The 26,680-nt window shown below is 43.0% G+C and overlaps 1 protein-coding gene across 3 annotated transcripts in view; it reads right to left on the bottom strand.

Annotated features, from left to right (window-relative positions):
• The window catches only part of KCNN2 (potassium calcium-activated channel subfamily N member 2), a 101,568-nt gene that overhangs the window by 5,197 nt on the left and 69,691 nt on the right, over positions 1-26,680 (bottom strand). For all 3 annotated transcript variants that reach the window (XM_054032889.1, XM_054032890.1, XM_054032891.1), the window contains 2 exons: positions 5,308-5,418; positions 2,666-2,793 (listed from right to left, as the gene is read on the bottom strand). In XM_054032889.1, coding sequence (XP_053888864.1) covers positions 2,666-2,793; positions 5,308-5,418 — 239 coding nt within the window. The remainder of the gene's footprint in view (positions 1-2,665; positions 2,794-5,307; positions 5,419-26,680) is intronic.

Below are 26,680 nucleotides of genomic sequence, written 5' to 3' on the forward strand. Positions count from 1 at the left end.
ACCATTGGCTTCTATGGATCAGCAACAGCCATGGGGGTTAAGCCTGATTTGTTTGCACAATAACGATGGGATTTGCAATAGTGTTACACGTCATTAAGCCTTGCATTTCTTTCCCATTTTCCTTTATGCCTGCCTGTGACGCATGGATCTTCCTTATCCGTATAGAATATACCATTTATTAATTATGTCTAGTGGTTCCTGTGATTCTCCCCCCGCACCCCCATTTAATTTACATGAGGAAAAAGGACAATGAGTTGCTGAAGGCAGAGCCAGAAACAATAATTTCATGGATTTTGTAGTTTTTAAGGGTCAGAAAGGATCATTTACTCTAACCTCTTGTATAACACAGACCATAGACCTTCAACCATTGATTCCTGCAACTAGTCCAATAATTTGTGGTAGAACGAGAGAATAATGTGTTTTAAAAAATTAAAAACTATCCCAGAATAAAGATGGATAAGGGACATATTGCCATGAATCAGAAGAGAAGTAAACCAAAACATTTCATTGTGCCCAGGTACTCTAACTAAAAGGGGGGGAAAAAGCAGCATTCTGGAGCTGTACTCCCAACAGATTATCATTGCATGCACATAGGAGGCCCTCTGATCTTTTGCTAAAATACAATATGTAATGCAAAGTACCCTTCTGAATCAGAAGCAAAGTGCTGCAGGGCAAAGGAAAACTCATTAGCATGAGCTCTCAGAGCCCTGGACTGGCATAACTAGAAAAAATGACCACTGCAGTCCAACTGAACTGACTGCTGAATAGTTAAGGCAGATGCAGAACAAATATCTGCACCCTTGTGCACCTCTTTTGGGGTCTGAATGGCGTATAAAGCTGCAGATTGAGCCAGATGGGCTTTTTATTTTAAATTCATTTTTGCATACACACACACAAAATAAATGACAAGGTTAAAATGAAGGAATATCCTATGTGGTCAAAGGACAAATGTAAAATGGTGCAAAGGATGACAAGGCTGAGTAAATACATTTCAGAATACATTTTCTTAACTACCAAATCCTAATCTTTTGTGGACTTTTTACATAAAAGTATTTCAACTATAAGTGTTTACAACAGTTCTACATTAAAATTTGCAACTTTGCTAAAATGAACCAACATGCAGTGTTTGTACAGTATTTTAAAACCTTCAACGCACTGCACAAACATTAACTAATATGCAGTGAAGCAAATATTATCCCCAATTTATAGATGAGAAAATTAAGGGCCAGATTGTGCTCCCAATCCCTATATCCACACAGGAAGAGAAAATTTCCTCCTGCAGATCTCCCACCTCCCGAGCAGTGAGAGTGAATATATGTGAGCCAGCCAACACCATCCCTTCCTGCGGCTTGGACCACATGTAGGCAGAGGTTGGAGGGCTTGGGGTGGGGGAGTGGGTATGGGATGTGCACGAGCCCACATCAACCTGCATTTAGAATTTATTAAAAAAGCCAGTACACCCAAAGGCTGAGTTAACTTTTCCACACTATGTTGCGGAAGCTCAGCTCATGGCAGGTACCAAAGGCTTCAATTAGCTGGGTTGCCATGCAGCTGGAAGGGTAAGCAGGGGGTCCCAGAGCAGGTGTGAAAGTGCCAGACCTCCTAGCAACCCCCTGGGATCTGCATTTTTGGGGGACAGAAGTCCTTTCATTCCATGCAGCTCATCTTTGGGTTGGAGGAATGCTACTCCCCATGCACTATATGTCTTTACTTTGAAGCCCAGAAGTTACTGATGTGAGGAATCTAGTTGGGAGGAGTCTTGGTCCTCCCTCCATCCTCCTGGCTGTGGATCTGCTTTATGACAAACACTTACTGTGAATTTTAGACCAAATTTAGAACGTAGCAGAGATTCATGGGCTGTATTATGATGATTCAGCTTACTACCACGACTGGGCCCAGCAGAGAATCTGGTCCAGTCTCCGTCTTTATCACTCCTGATTCGCAGACTGGTTTTATCCTCTGGTGGAGATCAGGACAGGCTGGGGGCTGATCTAAATTATGCTGGTAAAAACTCGTAAGGGGCCATCTGGGGTTTGCCAGAATACAGCATGCTCTGGCCATGCTACGTCCCTGCCTAGATGCCAGGGGGTAGTGTAAGAGTCAGCGATGCCAATTACACCCACTGAGGACTCCCGCATACTAAGGAAATCTCCAGCTGAGGATGGGCAATTACGTTTTTGTCCCTTTGAGCTGCTGGAGCAGCTCTAAGGGCCAGAGAATCTGGTCCATTATCTTTTCATTAAATATTAGTTGCAGTAATAGCCTCTATTTTAAAGTGATTAGATTATTCTGACATGAGACGATTAAAATATTTGCTTTAAATGAAACTGACATACTTGCTGCATTTCTGTTTTCTACTGTGATAAAAGGAGGCAACTGCTTTTCAGCCAATTCATAAAACAGTAACAACAAACTACTGGTAATAACATAACATAAAAATCTTCATGGTAATTTATGAAGCATTATAGAGAATTCCAGGAAAATGTTTACAAAAATTCAGATCATAGCTTTGCACTGCTGGCCCAGTTTCTTTTGTGAATAAACACTACTCTAAAATCTTATTTTGCTTTATTCTAAGAGAAAGAGAAAATTCAGAACCCAGAGCAAAGTTCTGGGTGAGGATAGATAAGTCTGGACAGAAAAACCAAACCAAAATAGTACTTACTGATGAATAGCTTGCAAGAATTTGCGTTGATGTTTCCTTACTTTTGCATGGTCTATCTTTTTAACCAGCTTTGTATTTTTATAAATTAACCATGTTTCCCTGAGTACATTGGCAGCTGCATTTTTCACCTGTTTAATAAAAGAAAACACCAGGCTCACAAAAATAGCATTAATGTCTCTTTGAATTTTCTCAGGTGTATACCGTTTTTCAAAAGCACTCATGGTCCTAGCTATCTGTGGGGTTGGGGTGCTATATGAAGCTACAGCAGTGATGCAGGAAAAGCGATGACATGACCAGAGACAATGAGGCCTATCTAATAAATCTATACTTCTTCTAAAAGTGATATTTGTAACAGCTTCCTCTGTGACTGAGAATCACATCTGTTTCTGATGGGAACTTGACCCATTTGGTGCTCTGAGTATGTGTAAATTATATGAAACAGACATTAAAATGTTACATGTCTAGTATTTAACTGGAGAGATTGTACAGGACCAAAAATGGATTTCCCTATTACAAGTTTGTCTCTTCTGGTCACTTGTAAGATTTCTCCCTCTCACTTCTAATAGTGATTTAACAGTCTTTTCTTCTGTGATAAACTCAAAAGATGCTCAAATAAGTGTTTCTGTTTTTCTTTGTTCTGGTTCTCACATTTTTGTCCCTCCACTTTCTCTGAGATAAGCATGTTGTCAAAACCTTCTAGCTTTGTTTACTGTATATGATTCAAGTCTGCTTTGTATTTTTCTAAAATGAGGGTCTCTATAAAATGATATTCACAATATAAAATGTAAGGATACCTTCAGTTTTCCTATGCCCTCTGATGTCCCCAGTGTGGCACTGACAATTCTTATAGAAATATTGACAAAGCATTTCAATGTATTGATGACTAATGTTAATTGATAGGATACTTCCTATGGTAAATATAGAGTATTCAATTGTAGCTCTTATCTCTCTCCTTATCCCTCTCTATCTATGCCTCTATCATATCCACCATTGCAGTATTCAAGCTAAATCACAGTATACAGAAGGGAGCAATGCAGAGCTGCAATTGGATCCTGCAACTAGCAGGAGCTCCCAGAGACAACGGTCCCAATCATGTACCACTGTAGTCAACGGGAGTTTTGCCACTGATGTCAGTGGAAGCAGAATCAGGCTCACTGGACCTCACTCAAGGACTGAAGTCCTTGCTCTCTCCTTAGCTTTGGACACCGTCAGTTTGTGATTTATGCCAAAATCCAACTTGTGTTTTGTGATCTAACAAATATTCAGAAACAGGAAGGTTATTTGCTTTCCTTTGTATTATCTGAGTGGCTGAGGTTACTGCACAAGTATGCTCTAAGGCTAACTTAAATATTACACTGAGCTGATGTTTAGATTTATTTGGAGGAATAGATAGATAGAGAAAGCGGATAGACTGTAATTAAAGAGAAGTGAGTGAAATCCTAAATTCACATGAGCTAGCAAATTTGTATGAATCCATTTTACTGCCTAGATTTTCAAGTGTCGTTAAAGATATTTAAGAGACAAGGCAGGATGAGGTAATATCTTTTATTGGACCAACTTCTGTTGGTGAAAGCTTGTCTCTCTCCCCAAAGAAGTTGGTCCAATAAAATATATTACTTCACCCACCTTGTTCCACATTGGGAGGGAGGGGAGGAGAGAGGGAGAGTTTTACCTCCCTATTACTCACGTTCATGGTTGGCATGGTTCAGTTTCTTAATACCTATGTGACTACCACCACCTTCTTCCTAATCTGCCAGGTTGTGTTTCCTGCTTTTGGGTCTGACTGAGCAGACTTTTCTCACATAAATAATCCCCCTGAAATGAATGAGACTAATCAAATGAGAAAGGATAAACTCCATTATTTGTTCCCTTTACATAAACATATTTTCCCAGGATTGTAGATCTTCATTGTCTTCTTAGCTGTGATGCTTATATTTTCTGAAATTGTTATTTTTTAAATAAATTAAAAACATTTTCTTATGAATTTTAGTTTCTATCTGTGAAATATCTTTAATGGGTGTATGAGATTGCTACATTATTGCAAGTGGCTGATTGAATAACCCCAGGTGTTCAGTAAATGAAGCAATAGCAGACTTGACAAAAAATCGCTTGTGAATATTTTTAATCCTGTTTTTCAAGATGTTCTCTTTTACAAAGAACAGTTTTTCTACTTGTGTATGTTTGGATTTCAATCTATATAACTCTTTAAATTCATATAATCTAATAGAACTACAAGAATTACATATATGCTGTAGTTTTTTCCTCTCATATGCTGCACAAAACTCAATCTAGTTTAATACATAATAAACTCGTCTTTCAGAATAATATTCTGTTCTTTGCTGGTTACCTCAGTTAACTTCCAGCTTTGGTCTAGTTTCAATATGTCCTGCTGGAAGAGAATCTTCAAATCTACTGTCATTGCACCAAATCCTCATTAGGAGTGAGAACCTGCAACTTCCGTTGAAGTCAATGGAAGTTCAGGTGCTCAGTACTCCCAGAAGGCACCCAGCACCTTGCAGAAGAAGGCCCATAGAGAAGTACAAGAAAGAAAATTATATTTTTTTCCCCAATGAGTCTCTGAAATACATTAAACAACATTCCTTTTTCAGTGGGGAATATAAAGATCTGCAGATATAACTTACTCTTTTAGTTAGCTGGGTATCCATCATGAAATTATGCACATGTTTTTCAGCTTTGGTAAGTTCTAACTTCCTTGCAACCACAGCTACCACCAGCGCAGTGCACCCTGCACCCTGAAAACAACAATAAAACAAACCCCAAGGAGTTACTACTGTGTGTTTCAAAAGCATTTTTTAAAGAAGTTTCGCCTTCACTGAAGAAATATGAAAGGCATCAGATGAATCACCATTCCTAATAAATGTGATGAATATAGTACAGCTATTTTAGTTTAGGGTTATATAAAGAGTCTGTTACCATAGACTGGTAAACTGTCAAGGCATTATCAATTGCTTACTGAAGAGCATCATTTTAAAATCCTGCTTTTTTTCCTCTAGAAGTTAAAAAAAAAGAAATGGATTTTAGAGCAAATTCAGTTTCTAATGTCTGAACAAAGGCAGCCAGATACAATGTTTAACATTTAGAATACAGCCATAAATGAATCCAGAAAGGCCTGTTCATAGTCATGGTATCTGCAATTGCTAAAAGGAAGTAAGATTGGATTAGTATCTAGCACAATAAAACTAGAATCTGTTTTAAGACTTTCTTTAAAGTCTAAAGATAAAGTTACCTTAAATCTAGTTTTTAGTCACATATATTCTTCCTTGGAGAGCTGGTCAAAATTTGTTGTGCAAAATCTTTTTTTACTAATACAGATTTGTATTGACTAAAACAGTTTGCGAATTTTGGTTGAATTCACGGAACTGTTTTGGCCGAACAATAGAAATAAAACATTAAGAAAAATCTAACTTTAGTTTCAACATTTTCAACTAAAACAGTTCAATTTTTAAAATCTGAAATGCCCTTTTGTTTCAAATTCTACTGTGATTTTATAGGCAGGGAAAAAAGATTTAAAAAAAACCCAGAAAATGAAACAAAACATTTTCTTTCAGGTAGAATGAAACATTTAGTTTGACCCAAAATAAATTTTCCCCACTTTTTCAAATTACCAAAACCTCTTGGGTCAGCCCAAATGATTTTTTATGGTCAATTTTTTGGTTTGGATACCGAAACAAAAACAAAGTTATTTGAACAGCTCTATTTCCATGTTCTCTTCTGACAAACAGAAGTGATCTTTTTCTACAAATTATGCTTAGTTGACTGTATTATTTTGAACAACACACGTGTCTTGCAGAAATAGCTTTGTAACTTGGACCTTTGTAACAACTGGAGTTTGTTTTGTGCCAAGTATATGTATGTTTGTAACTATAAATACTGTTCCAAGAACAGCCTGGAATAAGCAGATACAAATCCCATGGAAGAGAAATATAGTGGGGTAGAGTATGTGCCAAGAGAGTAGAAGCAAGTTGTAACAGGTAAAACAACTAACAGGAGGGTGTAATATAAAGCAGTCCCCAACTACAAATTAACCCGCCAATTTCCAAATCAGCTCTGTTGTAATACACCTGGCCAACTTCTACAGACAGCCCATCTATCCCCAGTATTTTTCTGATACATATACACACTGAGTTACACTTTGTCTAGTCGTCAATGAAGCTGTATCAGTTCAACTCCTAGTATAGACAGACAAAGTCTCTCTTTGCATTTTGAAGTTTATCCTGGTTTCACTCCTATGCTTGCCTCCACTTTTTCTCATTCTAAATTCTTCTGTTTCCCTCACTCTCTCATCCTTCCCTCCAAAACAATCAATTCTGCTACCTCCAATAAATATGGAGATTTCCCTAATTAATTTGCTCCCTATAAGTTCCCCTCAATTAATTTATTTGCCCCTACACAAAGACCCCACAGTGAATTCACCTGACTCCCTCATTAACATAGACTTGTCAGTGAATTCATCTGCCTCCTTCTCCCCATATACTGAGACACACCAAATACATTCATTTGCTTCCCCACCGCCCGCATACCATTTAACTTGTCCTGGATCCCTCCCAAACACAGACCCCTCCAGTGAACTCATCTGCTCACCACCAACAAATGCAGCCCTGATCTCCCCCAATTAGTTCCGCCCTAGCTGAACCTCCATGCCAATTTTACCCCCCAAATAAGTCTCTCCCCAGAAGTTGCAGGTGCTGCTCCCTGTTCTGATTCTCTCTTTAAGCTTCTTCTTCTTCAGAAGCTCTACTCCCTCACTCCTATTCTAGTGCTGGATGAAATCAAGGAAAGGGAAGCTGGAGTCTCCCATGCCCTCGAGGCATGTGGGAGCCAGGAGGAAGTGTCTTCACTTCTTCCAAATCCCAGCCCCAGCAAGGAAGCATTGCTGAGAGCTGCAGAGAAGGCGCTATTTATACCAGTGCTAGGGGTGTGTGTAGTTTATATACTCCACATACCGCCAGAAGTGTAGATGTAGTCTTATACTCTGCACACATTTTCTGACCAATCTCCCCCTAGCATGTAAATTAATCAACCCTTAGCCTCACCTTTGAATCTGGGTGAAGTTACACAGGGTGAGGGCAGTGGGAGTGCACAGGGAGTCAGTGCAGACTCTGAGCAAGGTCTTTTAGCCAGCAATGGAAATCAACTGGTTTGAGGATCACCATGTTCTCTTAAAAATATAGCCCTGAAATCTAAACTGTCAAATGTATCAAAAAGAGGCTATAATGAAGATCACTAGAAAGTCAGTGGTGGTGAACTCGGTGCCTCAGCTCAGGAATGCTATTATTTAGTCCCAATAATTATTTAGTCTCTGTACCATCTTTCATCAACGTTTCTCAAAATACTTCCCAAATATTAATTACTTGAGTCTGAGACCATCCCACTGAAGCAGTAATGTACAAAGAATAGTTCACCTGCTACTGGCATGATGGAATGAAGCAGCTGTTTAAATGGCAAATCACAGTCTAGAACCAAAAGGTAAAAAAGAATATTGTATCCAATTGAAATTAAGGGAATATAGGTAAACAAAATGCAATTACCTGAATTGGAATGATTATCATCTGAAAGACTGTGCCTGTAGCAGCTCCATACTGCCACCAACATGCTAGGGAAATGCCTTATATTGGCCTATGGGACAGAATGCTATCTCCTGAATCATCAAAACTGCTTCATGAAGCATCAAGATGTTTGTTGGAGGGTTCTCATGCAAATACTAATTCACACTGGCTCTGTTCGGCTAGTGAAATATGACAGGATCACATCATGATGGTATGTGTGAAAATGCGCACTTTTTACCTTTGTTCAAAGGAGGAAAGGTAGAATATTACTTGTGGATTTCTTCTTTGCACTACCATGGAAGAAAACAAATGATGTTTATTCTTTTAATAATAAATAGTTTACAGAGATAGCATATTAATTTAAATTGGGATTTTAACATTTTATCATTATTATAAATACACTGAATTATTATCATACTTTGTACTTTCACTTGAACTAAGATGTGGTATTCACATTTTAAAGATCAGGAAACTGAGGCATAGATAATCTGTACTGTTATGTTAAATGATGGCATAATGTTGCATAATCACACCCTCCCCATTTTTTCCATAATTAACACTGCACAAAAAAAACAACAACATTTTCTGTTGGAATTATATCTGCTGGGTAAAAGCACAATTCCAGTTGCAAGAAAGTCTTATTTTAAGCTGAAAAATGTATTTCAATTATTGTAGTTTGAACATTATGCAGGACTAAGGCAAACAATAAACTAAATCACTGCTTCAAGCGCCTGCTCTCTCTTCGTGGGAATCTTATTTCCTCAAAAACAAAACAAATGGGGAAATGCACACAGCTTTTGGAATGTCAAAGTAGTAATATACTCTATCTGGAGTTTACACACAGTTTGGTTTGGTTCATTCTTGCCTGTTAGACTACATTTTATTTTAAATTGCATATTCTGTGTTGGTAAACATCAAGTTTTTAAGAACTTGGGAATGCCAGTTATCATTCACAGACCAAGTTGAAAGGACAAATACAGAACAAAAGCAGTATATTGTTAGTACAGTTAAAAGGTAACTTTCAGATGTACTCTTGAATGCTACTATGGTCTTCAGCCATCCTGATCTATCTTTAGAACAGAATCTGCCAACCAGGTTTTTATTTTTTACAAGAATTAGAGAGCAGCAAGGCCTGCTAATTAATTGCAAAGACTTTGTAGAACATCTAAACATGATGACTTGTAGCCATTTCAGAAAAGGAGGAATTTATCACACATAGAACAGAATAAATTCAGAATTTACTAATCCATTCTAGCTATCCTGAGCCTCATAAACTGCGCCAATTTTTCAAGACAGCCTATGATTGCGTATACAGTTTTACAGTGTGCATAACCCTTCCTTTGTCTAATGCAAACAGAATTCTCATACTCATCTCATATAGAAATCTACCTGATTTGCATATGCAAATAAGCATCAAATAATTGCAAAATCACTGGCACAAATTTAGAGGCAGCCTTTTAAAATGTGGCTTTCATGCTAATTTTTATAACCGATATTCCATTAAAACTCATTTTAATTTTTTTATGAGATCTCCTGCATTATTTTTCTAACAGCACCACTAATTCTTAAAACACTATATTTAGTAAGGTGCTGGTATTCTGGGGGATGGTATATTTTAAATGAAAGCATGCAAGTCCCTGTGTTAAGTAAAGTAAATTTAAGTATTTTAAACAATAATGTATACAGTAAAATAATTTTGTATCCATTACATAAAATTAAATTATGTGATTTTATTCAGTCTTCCCAGTACAGTTCACAAACACCTTAAGTAAATGTCCACCTGCCTTAAGAAATTGTTTTTTTCTCTGCCTCTTGCCAAGTGGTTGCTTAAATGAATTTAAATTTAAATGCTGTACATTAATTCCATTTTATTTCATAATAAATATTCATAAAATAGAATAAAATAAATTATGAGCAGATATGCAGTTAAATATTCTCACATAAGTGTTCTAGGAACTCAGAAGTTGCAGGGCAAAATTGTAAGCAACACATCTATTTTATTTAATGAAAGTGGATAGCTGTTGCTAAAAGCAGAATTAGGGACATGATGTTTGTTTTTCAGGAGTACTGTAAATTATGCATTAGATGGATTTCCAGCAAACTACACACTAAAATGATGACCTGCCTAGATTCTTCAATTCTCCTAAAGCGTCAACAGATCTGTCACGGAGTCCCCGGGCGATGCTCTGGAACTGCTCCCCACAAAGCCAGTCAGGACTCTGGGGAGCCTCCTCTCCCTCGGAGCAGACTGTCTTCAGGGCAAGAAGCTCACATGGCTTCACCTCCTGGGTCTCTCCTGGGAGCATTCAGCATATGCCCCTCCGTGCGCTTCCCACAGCGAGTCCGCCCAGGCGGGGTCCTGGGGAAGCCAGAGGGTCCTGCACCCCCACTTCGCAGTCAGTCGTGACTCTCAGCCAGCCAGTAAAACAGAGGTTTATCAGATGACAGGAACACGGTCTAAAACAGAGCTTGTAGGTACAGCGAACGGGATCCCTCGGCCGGGTCCATTCTGGGGTTCAGAGAACCAGACACCCACGTCTGCCCTCACTCCTAGTCCCCAGGTAGCTCCAACTCTCAAAACCCCCTCCAGCCCCTCCTTCTCCCGGCTTTCTCTCTTTCCTGGGCCAGGAGGTCACCTGATCGCTTTGTTCACCTTTAGCTATTTCCTTGCAGGGGGGGAAGGGGCCCTGGCCATTTGTTGCCAGGGAGACAGAGTGTCAGTGATTTATGCGCACTGGCCTTTCCCCACCACGTAGAGACTTAAGAAATGCATAGGGGAAACTGAGGCACCCACACAGTATTTAGAGGAAACATTAAGAACAGTCCCACTTCGTCACATCTCTCCCCCCTTCGAGACCGAACTGAGCGAGGTCACTTTAGCCAGTGACCCAGGGAAGTTCGAACCCACCAACGTTCCCATGGATGCCCCCGCATCCCTCCCATTCCTTGGTGGGAGTTACACCAGGCCCTTCCAGATTCACATCCTCCCGTGGGTCTGTTGTGCTTGATGGCGCTTGCAGGCTGCATGTGGGAAGGTTTATGCGGCCTGTACCCTTTTGCCAGCCCAATACCCCTGGGGTCTAAACTGAGATTGGGTCTTTTCCCAGCGCTCCAGTTTGGAGGGCTGCAATTCGAGCTCTCGGTTAAGAGCCCCCATCTTGACCTTGGCCACCCTCTGACCAGGTGTCTCTGTCCTCAGCCCCTTGCATGTGACGCCGCCCAAAACAATACAGCTGCAGCTTTCTAAGGGCCTGCCCCATGGCCGGGCATTTCCTCTCTGAGGCCGCACAGTTCTGCTCCCAGGGCAGCAGTTTCTTGCTCAGGTACCCGGTGGGGTGTCTCCCACCCTCAGCATCGGCTTGCATCAGCACCGTGCCCAGCCCTGCGTCTGAGGCGTGGGTGAACACTGCAAAGGGCTTGGCAAAGTCTGGGTTTACCAGATTTACCGGGCCCTGGATTAGAGCCTCCTTCAGTATACAGAGAGCCCTCTGGCCCTGCTCGGTCCAGACCACCTCGTCTGGCTTCTTCTCACCTAGCTCAGGGATGGGGGCAGCTAGGGATCTAACGTGGGGTACAAACCTCCGGTAGCACCCCGCCATCCTGATAAAGGCCTGGACTTGTCTCTTGGTCTGGGAATGGGCCAATCTCTGATCATCTCCACTTTGCACTTCTCGGCTTTTACCGTCAGTCCTGCCTCCTTGAGGCAGCCCAGCCCCCTCTTCACCTGGGACACATGTTCCTCCCAGGTCTGGCTAAAGACACACGTCATCGATGTACGCTAGGGCCAAGTTCTCCACCCCCCTCAGCTTGTCTAGAATCTCCCCAGGCCTAGGCGTGGGGCAGGAATCGCACACGGTGATGGCTTTAAGCTTCCAATAGTCCCCACAGAACCAGATCATCCTGTCTCCCTTGGGGACCAGCCCCACGGGTGAGGCCCAGGGGCTGTTGAACGGCTGGATCCCATCTAAAGCCAGTATGTCCTTGACCCCTCTCCAGGTTCTGGGCTGCTTTCCCAGTGACTCTGAACGGGAAACACCTGATGGGGAGATTGGCTCCCACCTCAGGGAAGAGATCCACCCAGGGGTCTTCCCCCTTCTCCTCCCAATCCTCCCCTTCCAGGTCCGGGGGTCCCCTCACTCTCCTCCCTACAGCAGCTCGAACGGGAAGAACCCTGTGGATTCCTGGGGCATCACCAGCTGCCTCCCGATTCCCCCCAGTTCTACTTCCCCTTGGGGAGCCCATACCCGGTACAGGAATCCCTTCTCCCACAGGACTCTGTCCCTGCAGCCTTCCCCAAGGGGGTTTGCAGCGCTGTGGCCAGCAAGTCCCCTCAGCTTCTCCAAGGAGGGATCCCTCTGCAGCTCGGTCGGGAATTCAGCTGCTGGGGGAGGGAGTGGGACCTGTTCCCTCTCGCTGGCTGGGCCTGGGGTCACAGCCTCCCTGAGCCTTGTCCCTGGTAGCTCCCTCCCTGCTGTGTAATCACTTCCCAGCAGCACGTCTGGACCAGGCAAACCTGGATGGCAGCCGACCTGCCCTGCCTGTGTCCCGCCACTCAGCTGGGGTCTTAGCTCCCACCATGCCCAGCACTGTCCTTGTTGTCCCAGTGGGGGCAGGCAGCGAGCTCTCTGCTCTCATCACAGCATCAGAGCCAGCGTGAGCCCCCTCTCCGTGAGCCCCCTCTCCGGTGTGCAGGGGGGTGGGGAGCATCTCTCCCTCCCACTCAGCCCCAGGGGTCTGGTTACAGGTAGGCAGGTATCCTGAGTCCAGCAGCCCCTCCCTCCTGCCAGCCAGGTCATTTGCATTTTCACTGACCATTTCCCTCTTAGCCAATTGGTTAGCGGGATTCAAATTAAAATCCTTGGCCGTTACAGGGGCAGGGGCCTGGATCCTGTCCCAAAGAGACACAGTCACCCCCCAACAGGACCTCACAGCCAATATCCTGGAGAACCCCAACGACCAGCCAGCCCGACCCCTCCTGGGTCTGCACAGGGATCCGGGCCATAGGCAGGGCGAGGGGCTTCATCCCAGGGACCTTCACCCAGGTCACACAGCCCCTCAGCACCTGCGGCTGCACCCCCGGGGCCCGACAACAGTTCTCTGTGTCCCAGGGTCTCGCCACCCCAGGCAGGTCTCCCCATTGACCCCCACCTTCCACTCCCACTGCGGGTCCGAGGGGCCTGAGCCCAGGAGACTCCACACAGACATATAGGGCTGGGCCAGGAGTGGGAGCCTGTCCACCACCCCACCCATCTGGCTGACAGCGTCTATGGCCTTGGGACCCAGCAAGGGAGCTAGATACCGGGGCTTTTCCGCAGGGTCCCTCTGGTTCAAATCACCTGCCTGCTCGAAGGCCGTGTGGTGGGCATCCACATCCCCCCCCTCCTTAACCAGGGGCAGCAATTTAGTGTCGAGCTCCCTGCGGAACTGGCAGCCCGGGGTCTATCCCCACTCACCCCTGGGGAGCCCCCTAGGCCTCTCCGCTCCACCAGCGCCAGTCCATGCTGCCGCTGCTTCTCCTGCCGCTTTTCCTCGGCTCTCGCTCTCTCTCACGGTCCTCTCGCTCTCTCGGACTCAGCTCCAGTCCCATCTGTCTCAGATCCCCTGATGGGGAACCCGATTGTGAAGACCCCTGTCTGGTTGGGGGCCAGACTCTTGGGGATGCCTGGCTACTGCTCCAGCTGCTCCCAGATCCTCTTGTAGCCCCGTCTGGGTCAGGAATCTGCTCCTTAGAGCGGTCCTCGTCCTCCAGCTGCACGATGAACTGGGCCTTGGTGAACTTCCCAATGCGTCACCCTCTCTTTGCACAGGATCACAATGTCCTTCTTGAGGAGATGGTGATAGGCCATCACTCCGCTCTTCCCAAGTTGCTTTGGACTCAGAGGCCCGTGTGCTCTCAGCTCCCCCACAGTTTCCAGGAAGAACCCCTAGTGTGCCAGCCCTTCTCGTGGTCACCACCTCTTTGCCAGGGTCGAGCTTCAGACTCCTCCGCCCTGGGACCGCTCGCTGCAATCCCCAGGGGACCCTGTTACTGCAAACGTCCTTCTCTCTCCCAGGTCGAGCGGCAAGCTCCTCCGCCCCTGAGACTGCTCACTGCAGTCCTCAGGGGGACCCTGTTACTCCAACAGTCCTTCTCACTGGTCACACACTCCTAGGGGTTAATCGCCCCCTGAAACCGTCCCTCTCTGAGCTTCAGCACGCTTGGTCCTCGTTATCCCCCCTCTGTTTTACTGCTCCCCAGTCACTTACTGCAAGAAGCGCCATTCACGGGGTGCAGTACATCCCACCGCTGCCACCAGTTGTCACGGAGTCCCCGGGCGATGCTCTGGAACTGCTCCCCACAAAGCCAGTCAGGACTCTGGGGAGCCTCCTCTCCCTCGGAGCAGACTGTCTTCAGGGCAAGAAGCTCACATGGCTTCACCTCCTGGGTCTCTCCTGGGAGCATTCAGCATATGCCCCTCCGTGTGCTTCCCACAGCGAGTCCGCCCAGGCGGGGTCCTGGGGAAGCCAGAGGGTCCTGCACCCCCACTTCGCAGTCAGTCGTGACTCTCAGCCAGCCAGTAAAACAGAGGTTTATCAGATGACAGGAACACGGTCTAAAACAGAGCTTGTAGGTACAGCGAACGGGATCCCTCGGCCGGGTCCATTCTGGGGTTCAGAGAACCAGACACCCACGTCTGCCCTCACTCCTAGTCCCCAGGTAGCTCCAACTCTCAAAACCCCCTCCAGCCCCTCCTTCTCCCGGCTTTCTCTCTTTCCTGGGCCAGGAGGTCACCTGATCGCTTTGTTCACCTTTAGCTATTTCCTTGCAGGGGGGGAAGGGGCCCTGGCCATTTGTTGCCAGGGAGACAGAGTGTCAGTGATTTATGCGCACTGGCCTTTCCCCACCACGTAGAGACTTAAGAAATGCATAGGGGAAACTGAGGCACCCACACAGTATTTAGAGGAAACATTAAGAACAGTCCCACTTCGTCACAAGATCTGTTTGGCCTATCTGCTGACACAAGTGCAGATTTCACCCCATTTCATTGAAATCAAAGGTAAATCCCATTGACTTTAAGGGGACCAGGAGTTTTTCCAGGTTCTGGTCAACACCTATTTTTCATGGTCAGAAACTGGGAGAGTTTGAGCTTTATAGTAAATGTACTAACAACATGTTTACATCATTAAGTGAACTCTATGAATACCAATGTATGACAAATTCTCAGACCTTCACTCATGCAGAGTGACAAATGTTGGAATGGATCTGACTGCATGATAGCTCTCACATCTGCAGGCATCATTTCTTAAAACTCTGTGACGTCAATGGAGCACACATTAGAGAATGGCTCATTTCTGAAGCAAAAGCCTGACAATCATTCACAAGTGGACAACATTTTCCCTTGACCATTGATCTACATTTTACCTGTACTGTAGGACGATGTTTCAGTTATATATACAAAACAAAAAAGAGCATTCCTCATATCTTCATTATAGACACAGTCCTCCCAAATAGAATAAACATGAATGAGCTTCAAGATCATTCAATTTCTAGTTCAAATATTGGTCTATGCTATGTCTTGTGAAATCAGTTACCAGGAATCTTGCTTAATGCCAAGAATCTAAAATAAGACCCGTTGTTAGAAGACATGTGTGTGTATGTATTTGACCCATTTTGGGGTTTTGGTATTGAGAGCCTAACTCTCTACTCATTTACACCAGTGTGAATCATGAGTTGCTATCCTGAAGCAAATGGACTTGCAACAGTGAAAAATGGGCGTGAGTGAGGGAAGGATCATACCTGACTGCCTGGATATACGTTTCTGGCACCAGTCTGGAACTTCGAAGGCCTACAGCCTCCCAATCCGGCAAAGAGAGGTAAAGTAATAACATATAAAATTATTATTTTGAGATAACCGTAAAAGTGAAGCATTGAAATCTTCCCCACCAAAAAGGTTGTACGGGCTGTTATCTTCAATTTGGACCTCTCTCTAGGTGCTCACATCCAGGCTACATCTAAATCTTGCAGATTCTTTCTGGATAACATCTCTAAGATACAGTCTTTCCTATCCATCCACAGAACTAATACTGTTATCCAGGCTTTCATCATCTCATTTCTCTATTACTGCAACATCCTTTTCGCTGGTCTTGACAAATTTAATTTTGCCCCACTCATATCCATTCAGAATGCTGCTGCAAAGATCATTCTCCTAGCTCATTGCTTTGGTCATGTTGCCCCTCTCTTTGTACCCCCCCCCCCACTGCCTCCCTCATTGCTACTGCATTAAACAAAAGCTGCTTGTCTTTACATTTCAAGGTCTTTTACCATCCATTCCCACCACACCTATTTTCTCTCACTATCAAGACATTGACTCCTGCCTCTGACTGGTCCATGAAACCAGCATCCGCCACCCACCGGTTAAATTTTCAAACAAGCATCTACATGCTTTCTGTCATGCTGCCCTTCATACTCAGAGGATCTCCCTGTAAATATATGCAAAGCTACCTCATTATCCTACTTCAAATCCCTCCTTAAAACCCTCCTCTGTAGTGATAACTACAAAAAACAAACAACCTGACAATGGTTAGGCTGCCAGTGTTCTGAGACCACTGCCTATCATGCTGACCAGTCATCTCAGTTTTTCCTTGTACTCCCCCATCGGTGTCTGTCTCATCCATCTGTTATCTATTGTCTGATACTTAAATTGTAAGCTCTTTTGGGACAAGGACTGCCTTGTTGTACAGCATCTAGCATAAAGGGGTGCTGGTCCATGACCAGGGCACTTATGTGCTACACTAATACTACTACTAATAAACAGCTCCTCAGTGGAGCACAATAAGCAAAACAGCAGCTCTAGTGGGGAAAGACAAATGTCACCCAGAGGAACCAAGGCTACAACCGTGATAGCTAAAAACAGACTTGAGATGTAAAGTCTGGATCAGTTTCCAAGCTTTCTTCAAATACAGAGGTGTTCAGATTCATATTTTCAGCTTAGGCACAACACAAAGAAAGGCCAGAACTGCAGTGTTTTGATCTGGACATTGACAAAGTGTAGAGGGTTTGGATCTAGGGTACTAGTGTGGGTTCAGTTTTAGTGATAGCCAAAGAATGGTGCTGGCATCTCTTAAATAAAAAGTATGAAAAAAAAATCTAAGATGATAAAATGCACTTGGACTTGAAGAAATTCTAGATTTCCTGTGGCATTTCCTCTTAATTCTGCGTTTGGCAGGGTATCAGAATTGCATTTAAATGTTGGCAGTGAACTAGGCAATTGCTTAGTCTAGGCCTACCACCTATTGTTTACATCTATCCATGCCTGTGGTGGAGGCTATGGGAAATGGAAGCAACTTTATGCTCAGTGGCTCAGCTGGAAATCTCTTGGCAGCTTTGGTCTAGCTGGACTGGGAGTGAAGTGTGTTCTTTAGTGCTGCAGTTGTCACAAAAATGTCCTGCTATACTTGCCTGGTACTGAGAGAAGGCAGCTGCCACATTTTCTTGCTCATTTCCCTTGGGATCCACTGAGGCAGAGAGAAGGTCCGCTTTGCAGACATATGTCTCTGGTGGGAAATTTAGCTCTGCACCAGAAAAGGCACAACATTCCTCCTGCTGCTCTGCATAAAATGAAAAGCCTGTAAGAATTTAAACAGATACTCTGTTCATTTGGCTCTCTAGTAGGTGGGCTTATTGGACCAGGAGGAAAAAAATGTCCTTCTTGAAGCAAAATTGCTCTCCAAACAAGCAATGTAAGAATGTTGAAAGAGGAATCCACCCATGAAATGGACACAGGGCTAAGGAAATGGGAGTTGTACAGCAAGCTCATACACCTGAACTTTTGCATTTATCACAGCTGCCTACAGGGAGTGAGGAGTAACCCTGCAGTGTTGAACAGAGCAGGAGACGTGACAGCACAATTACTGTATCCTCCAATCCAAAACTGTGACCTAAAATTGTTTTGCATTATGGCCCTTCTATGTGTTCAGTAGTTGTGCCTAGCTAGCAACTGGCTTCAGTGGCATTTCTGCCTGTTTGAATTTGATCCATTGTATTTGAAACATTTAAGCTTCTTCTACTCATAGTGTAGTACTTGAGCACATTTCCTCGCTTTTCACCAGTCTTTCAGGTTTGTCAGCAATATTAGAGAAAATACAAATTGTGTGAAATACTAAAAACGACACAAAATAACGTAAATTAAATACCTACAGATAGGCCAGGACCCCAGGAATTGCCTGATAAATACAGAATAGACCCAGTTTTAAAAATAGATCCAAGAGACAGAGAGAGAAAGAGAGGGCCAGTTTCACTTTCTGATAGACTTTCTGCTGCAAGAGTCAGTACTATTAGGTGAGAAAGGGGGTTAATGTTTTGCAAGACATGTGCATTCTACTCTGTACCAGAGAACCTGCAAAGGGTGGGTGGTACTGACTGAGAGCTGCATTGATTCAATGCAGCCTGGTGGTGGGGCTCCTACGGAGCCTCTGATGGGTTCTGCAGCTTTAATGTCCACTGCAGAGAGTGGTGGTGGGAAAACTGCCTGTCCTCCTTGGAAAGCATGAAGACTTCTTTCTGCCTGTGTGCAAAAATCTTTGCTGGAACAAGGAGGTGCAATTGTCTTCCCTGGACCAGAAGGGGGGAAATCTAGCTCACCCCCTGTAAAAATGGAAGGAAATGTTAGTTTTGTTCATTCAAGACAGTAGCCGTTCTTACTGATGATGATCTGCAAGTATCTGACAGTCACATGACTTACTGAGTTTAAATATATTGTTTTCAGTACAGCAGGCACAGCTAAATATTCAGACTGGTACCCAGCCACATACACATGTAGATTACAAAGCACTGCAGGTTGTGTACTATTGGGAAATAAAAGTTATATTTTTTCAACTCGTAAAGCAACAGTTTTCCCATAGTGTTGCTACAAACTATTCTTCATTCCAGTCAATAACTTCAGGTCTTTTAACTTGCTGAAATTTGATTTTGACTCCTAAGGGCTTCAGCGAGCGAGTTGAGCATCATTAACTTCCTTCCCCATATTATGCATCTGTGTGATACTAGTGTATTTGGAGCATACTGGGTTAGAAGAAAGACATCGCTGGAGGAAACGAGCTGTTCTGAACTGTGAGGTCATTATTGATATTTATTATTAAATTCTCAGAACTTAGCTTGTTAAATTCTTAGCACAACCATCTTAGTAATGGATATAAAATGCCACTAATGTGTGAGAAAGACATTTTCCCTTACTCACAGGAAAATGAAGCTGTTAGAACCATCATATCTATGTACAAAATGATAAAAAAAAGATTCCCACTAACACTTACAAATTAAATGAAGGAAAGCCTTGGGTAAATCTTTAATTGACAATGCCATCTATTTTCATCTGGTTGATATTACACAAAAATTGACTCCTTTCAAACTTCTGCCTCTGGACTGGGCATTAGTTTTAATGATACATTCCTTGAACATGACTCACAGCACTATGTTTTTGTATTTAGAAGTTACAAAATTAAACTGCGTAAAGCTCAGTTTTTCTAAAAATCAAATACAAGTTTTTAACTATTATGATTTAGGGTAATTCATGATTTCAGTGCACACTATGCATAAACATCAGTTCACAGCAAACTGATATTTATTTTCTCTCTTTTGTTTTGGATTCTTAACAGAAGATCTGTACCCAATGTTAACACTGCAGCTAGATTCTCCTCCTTTTCCTTCATTGCCTATCCACTATTATATATTAAATGCCACAAACTACATTAATGGGATGGTTCTGTTGAGATTTTGCTATATTTTTCTGCTTTACTACATGACTGCAGTGCATGCTATGAGGGAGCAGGATTGGGCCCACAGATGTTTGAATTTCTTTTCCTTTAAAGAAAAAGCAAGTAAGACCTAGAATCATAGATCTGTAGGACTGTAAGGGCCCTTGATAGGTCATCTAGTCTTGCCTCTGGCATCGAGGCAGGACTCAGTATTATCTAGACCATCCTTGAGAGATGGTTTGTCTTACCTGTTAACAACCTGTACGATGGAGATTCCACAATCTCCCTAGGTAAATTGTAACTACCCTGCCAGTTAGGAAGTTTTTCCTAATGTCTAATCTAAATCTTCCTTGCTGCAATTTAAGCTCAATACTTCTTGTCCAGTCATCAGTGCAAATGGAGAACAATTTAACAACCTTTTAAATACTTGAAGAGTGTTATGACCCACTTCAGTCTTCTTTTCTCCAGACTAAAATCATACCTTTTTCCCCCCTCACCAATCTTTCCTCAGAGGTCATGTCTTCTAGACCTATCATCATTTTTGTTGCTCTCCTCTGGACTTTCTCCAATTTGTCCACATCATTCCTAAATCGTAGTGCCCAAAACTGGCCATTGCAATTCATTGCCCTTATTAGTGCTGAGTAGAGGGGAAGAATTACTTCTTATGCCTTGCTTACAACACTCCTGCTGATACATCCAAGAATGATGTTTCCTTTTTTTTTTTTTAAAGTATTACACTATTGACTCATATTTAGTTTGTGATCCACTATAACCCCCAGATCCTTTTCTGCAGTACTCTTTCCTAGATAGTTATTTTTCATTTTGTATTTGTGCAGTTGATTACGCCTTCCAAAGCGTAGTACTTTGCATTTGTCCTTACTAAACTTCATCCTATTTATTTCAGACCAGTGGCAGCTGTGGAGAAGTAAGGATGGCATGGTATTGTGGAATAAATGCATCTTAACAGTTTGCAAAAGTGTGACAATGACCTTATCATATACATGTCTCTTTTCCTGGTTAGCTCTCTCAAAATAGATCACATTAAATATATACTCCAAAAACAAATTCACTTTCAACCCAAAGGGAAATGTTTCTGGAGAGTTAGAAGCACCTGAAAACAATAGTTTTGAATAAGAGTTCCTCTTTAACTGTAACACAAACTGCACACTGTCTAATTAACATTGAGAAGACCTGTTATAAAGAGATATGTGGGGGCAAATTCTTTCAACCTATGCAAACCCTGAGTATGCCAGCTTCCTTAGCGGTATCTAGAGGCCACTGCCCTTCACAGTCACATATCCCAGCTCTTCCCTAGTCTGTTCCAAATCCCTGTTCAGAAGCATGGTTTAGCCTGTACAAAGCATTCTCCTTCCCATATAGCAGAAACACTGCAGTCCTGGTGCCTTTTAGGTCCCAAGCACGTATGTGAGAGGAGGTAAGGTTTGCCCCTTTTAAAGCAAATACAGACCCTAATTTTCAAAATGATATGTTCTTTAATTCGTATGCATCCCTGATTTACACCTGGACTTTGAGAGTTGCACCTCAGCAGAACAGGCTTGAATACTTGTTCCTTACTAGAGATTTTTAATTGGCTCTTAACACTAGTGAAAGCTAGTATGGTGGCATCAGCTTGCCACAACTGTCTTCACTGTGACTATTCCTGATAACTGGTCACCTTTGTGAGGAAGGGGTTCATGATCCAGCCCTTAGAATGTGCTATTTAAAGATTTTCTGAAAGAAATTGCTAACCTCTCCCCCCCCCCCACCCACTTCCACTGTGCAGCCTAAGAATACCTTCTACATTTGCTTGCTTCACCCTTAAGCTTAATGAGCTCTCTAGTGCAGGCATTTACTTTAATAAAAATGGTATTCAAGTTGTGTTGTGAAGTTTCAACAACACAGAAACACAGAGCTGGTAGGGAACTCCTGTGTCACTGAGCTCAGTCCCTTGCTATTGCAGGTCACCCTGTTGTATAATTGACAACTTAGCCACCTCAAAGAGTCCGTAAGATAATTATCTGGTTAAAAGCAACCCTCAATCAAGCTACATCAGACATCTGTGTGCATCCCAAAGGATAGCAGTTATCATAATCTTCATTCTCCCATTTATTTTAGAAACATAGGATCTGACACAATAGATCCATCAAATCCAGTATCTTGTCTCTTGCAGTGACAAACACATGATACTTCAGAGGAAGGCAAATCCTCCTCTCTCTACCACCATAATGTCCCATCTCTTTCTGCAGTGCTGCATGTCAGAGGAAAATATTCCTTCCTGATCCTTGCAGCAGGATTTTTGGGTGCCATTATTTTCTCTTATATAAATACAAAAATTTATAAATTATATATACAATTATTTTTAGGGGTTTTTTAGATTATCTATTTAAATTTTCAGAGTTGTGGGAAATTATGGGGAGGGTCAGATAATTATTTAATTACAGTAAACACAAATTTAAAAAGTTAAAGTTTATAACCATTAAAGCACAAACTGTGAACATAACGTCAAAACAGACAAAGTGAATATCCTTAAAATCAAACTCTAAGAAGTTCTCAAGCAGCATTTTCCTTATTTTACCTATCTGTACATTTCAATTACTATTGATAGAAGTATTGTTTTGTCGGCTTGTGTGTGGTGAAATCGATATTTACTGATAAAAATTGAATCCTGCCAAGTTTACTTATCAAGATTTATAAAGTTTCAGAGTAACAGCCGTGTTAGTCTGTATCCGCAAAAAGAAGAACAGGAGTACTTGTGGCACCTTAGAGACTAACAAATTTATTAGAGCATAAGCTTTCGTGGACTACAGCCCACTTCTTCCGAAGAAGTGGGCTGTAGTCCACGAAAGCTTATGCTCTAATAAATAAATTTGTTAGTCTCTAAGGTGCCACAAGTACTCCTGTTCTTCTTTTTTTGAAGATTTATAAAGTTATTCAGACACACTGACTTGTTGACCACCTGTGAGAGTGAATTCCAAAGAGATTATATGTTCACGAAGAGGTATTTCTATTTATTTGTTCTAAATTTACTGGTCCTTAATTAAGATGAATACATCCCTTGTATGAGATGGTGTAAAAAGAAGGGACGGTTCAATTTCCTTTGCACCCATCATACATTTTTAATAGCTTAGTCATGCACCCTGACTCTTCTCCTTTCCACACTATGTAATTCTAGATCTTCCAATCTCTCATCAGATGTAAGTCTCCCATCAGCACCAACACTTTTCACTTCTCTCCTTTGACTCTTTAGAGCTAGATCCACAAAGAGGACTTAAGCTCAGCATTGCAGTGCCTAACTTCAGGTGCTCTGCCACTGAGTGGAATCCACAGTTCCAAGTTAGATACCCAGGCTCTTTATACAGGGCATGGGTGTGGGGGGGGGGGGAAGCTAGGCACCTAACAGTGAGAATCAAAAGCCAACAGGGATACTGAGCAAGGAGATACCCAAGCTAGCCAACAGAAAATGCCGAAGTGTGTATGTGTGTAGGTTATAATGCGTATGTGGGAGGGATGACATGCTGCATCTTGTCCAGCCTCTGGGGCTTGTCCTACCCTCCACTGTTGCCCTTTGATGTGGGAGTGGTGCAAGCTCAGGTGACAGGCTCCTGTCTGGTGATAAGTAGGGACACAGCAGTGATACAGTCTGCTTGTCAGGGGAGTAGCCATTCTCTTTCAGCCCCTCCCTTCCTTAGTCTAGTACCCAATATCTCCTCTGATTGCCAGTTCTAGGAGCTGAGAGGGATTTTCCCCCCTACGATGAATTCGGCAAACTGGAATGTGGAGTTTTCACCTTCCATTCAGCATCCAGGATGTCTGGTTTGGGTATGGGCGTGAATTTACAAATGTCACAAAGCTGGTGGGTTCAAGTTCAGTTGGTGGGCTAAGCAGGGTCCAGCAGAGCTCCCTGCATACTGGTTGAAGGCATTCCCATGGCATATTTAGGAGGTATGACTATGCCTGGCACAGCATGTGGCTCCTCATATCTAATACCTCTGCGCTCTGGTTGGGACTCTGACTCCTATCAGGGTCCCTTTGCAGGCCGGTCTAAGAGTGTAGAGGCAGCACAGCCTTTACACTCACCCAGGTTATTTCAACTGGCACCAATGGCCCAGATGAAGTCCACTCTGGAACAATCCTGCTGAGTAGCTCAAGATGGCTACCCCAGTTAGGTTTTAAAGTTGCAACTTCCATATTTAACCATACTATGGTGTCTGTGTCACACATCAACTGCACACGTCTAGTGCTTCTAAATGCACCACGGCTCAGCATGATGTTGTGACAACAGATTATGCATCATTTCTCCCAGTTTTTAAAGTATCCAAATGTCCTATTTGTGTTTTGTTGCTACGTTTGCTTTGTTTTTTTGTTGTTATTTAAGCTGCTCCTGCACCCAGAACAGACTTTTAAATGCATCTATTCTTGATGACTCCTGAGGTATTTTCCCTTCAGTTTATCCTTGAAGTTCAGAGTCTATCAACATATATTAGAAGTTTAAGCTATTTTCTGGCAACAGGAGTTAGTGGGATTTAAATGATGTCACATAGTCCAATCTTCCAAGACACTAAAATCCATCTGGAGTCTGACAATATATCATTAGTTTTAATAGTCAAAGCAAACTGTAAACACTCAAGGTCTACTTCTCTAACAAGTCATTATTAGACTGTTCCCAATATTGACTCTTGGGTACTTTATGTAACTGTTCTTGCATCCACTCACTACAACTGCTTCCCATTACTTAAACAGGTTTCCCTTCGCAACAATATTTTCCCTTTTTACCTATCGTTACTTATTTTCCTATCTACTCCTTTATCAGGGCCCTTAATAAGAGTTTCCGGAAACCCAATTGAATTAGGTACAGATCAGAGTTATCTACTAATTTATTTCCTTATTCAAAAGGTTAGAGTCATGATTTTCCTCTGAAAATGTTGACGGATTGACCTTATTTGGATGTATTTATTCAAGTGTTGTACTAGTAGACCTTTTAATTTGACTACCAATCATTTCTATAGAGCTAAGGTGAGGTTTACCAGACGGTAATTCCTGGCAGCTTGCTTTTTTCAAAATAGATAAAAAATTAGGTTTCCAGTCTTCAGAACAAGTTGCTGTTTTTGCTCTTGGGGTTCAGTCCCAAAGATCACATGCTCATTAGTGTGCCCACTATTTTATGCCCTTTGGAAGACTAGCAGGAAAACCAACTGTATTTACAGTACTGGAATTTCTCCAGTTGCTCCATAGCTTCCTTCTTAGAGATGTCAGTCTGTCAGAGCCAAATTTCAACTGCCCTTAAAAGCGTTGCTGGGGGCAGGAATGTCAATATTATCTTATTTTAGCTTCACCATTTTTTTCAATTGCTTCTCTCCTTTTCACTAGTTTAGAGCAGGAGTTCTCAAACTGTGGGTTGGGACCCCAAAGTGGGTCGCGACCCCATCACCAGGGCTGGTGTTACACTTGCTGGGGTCCAGGGCCAAAGCTGAAGCCCTAGCCTCACTGCACGGGGCTGAAGCCAAAGTCCAAGGGCTTTAGCCCTGGGCTGCGGGGCTCAGGCTTCAGCTTCAGTTCTGGGCAGCAGGGCTCAGGTTACAGGCCCCCTGCCTGGAGAGGCTTTGCCTCCCCACCCCCATGCACAGGGTGGTGGGGCTCGAGCTTTGTCTCCTCCCCCCACCATCTGGGGTGGTGGGGCTCAAGCGGACTCAGGCTTTGGTCCCCCTTCCTGGGGTTGTTAATTTTTGTCGTCAGAAGGGGGTTGCAGTGCATTGAAGTTTGAGAAACACTGGTTTAAAGTGTTTACAGTCTGTCCATTTCTCTAGGTCAGGGGTTCTCAACCTTTTTCTTTCTGAAGGCGCCCCCTCCCCCAACATGCTGTAAAAATTCCACAACCCAGCTGTGCCACAACAACTGTTTTTCTGCATATAAAAGCCATGGCTGCCATTAGGGGATAGCAAGGAGGGCAATTGCCCAGGGCCCTATAAAGCTAAGTTACTCAGACTTCAGCTTCAGCCCCTAGTGGTAGGGCTTGAGGGTCTTGGCTACAGTTCCATGCAGCAGGACTTCGGCTGTCTGCCCTGGGCCCTAGCAAGTCTGATGCCAGCCATGTTTGACGGACCCCCTGAAACCTGCTTATGGCCCCCCAGGGGGCCTTTGACCCCTGGCTGAGAACCACTGCTCTAGGTGTTCATATCACACTCATCACATGCTAACTGAGACTGACTGTGTCAGTCATATTTGAAGCCTCAGTGCTTTTAATGTATTTGGAGAATTTTTAATTATTTACTTCATGCCTTTGACTATGTTCTTCATATTCTCTCTGCATTTTATAGGCCAAATTATCAAAAAGGGTCTTGCTTGGCCTGGCCTCCAACTGTGTGTGTAACTTTGCATATGCAAATACCAAATATTAAATGGTAATTTAATTCATTTTTCACCAAATACAGTAGAAGCAACTATGGCAAACTATTTTATGCTTGCAGTAGAATCACATTCTCATAAGTAAAGTGACAAATATTGCTTATCATTCCAGTCTTGAGTGTGATTAATTCATGAATATGGAGAATGATACTTGCAACAATTTGGAGTCTGTTTTTAATTATTTTATTTTTACTATGTTCTTACCACATTACAGTTATACAGCAGACCCTTAACCATCAAAGTCTTCGAAAAGAGGCCCTAATGCTGATCTCAGCTATGCTAGCACAAATCAGTGCTAACTCCATTGGTGTCAATG

The sequence above is a fragment of the Malaclemys terrapin genome, chromosome 6, assembly GCF_027887155.1.
Source record: "Malaclemys terrapin pileata isolate rMalTer1 chromosome 6, rMalTer1.hap1, whole genome shotgun sequence".
In the NCBI taxonomy this organism is placed as follows: domain Eukaryota; kingdom Metazoa; phylum Chordata; order Testudines; family Emydidae; genus Malaclemys; species Malaclemys terrapin.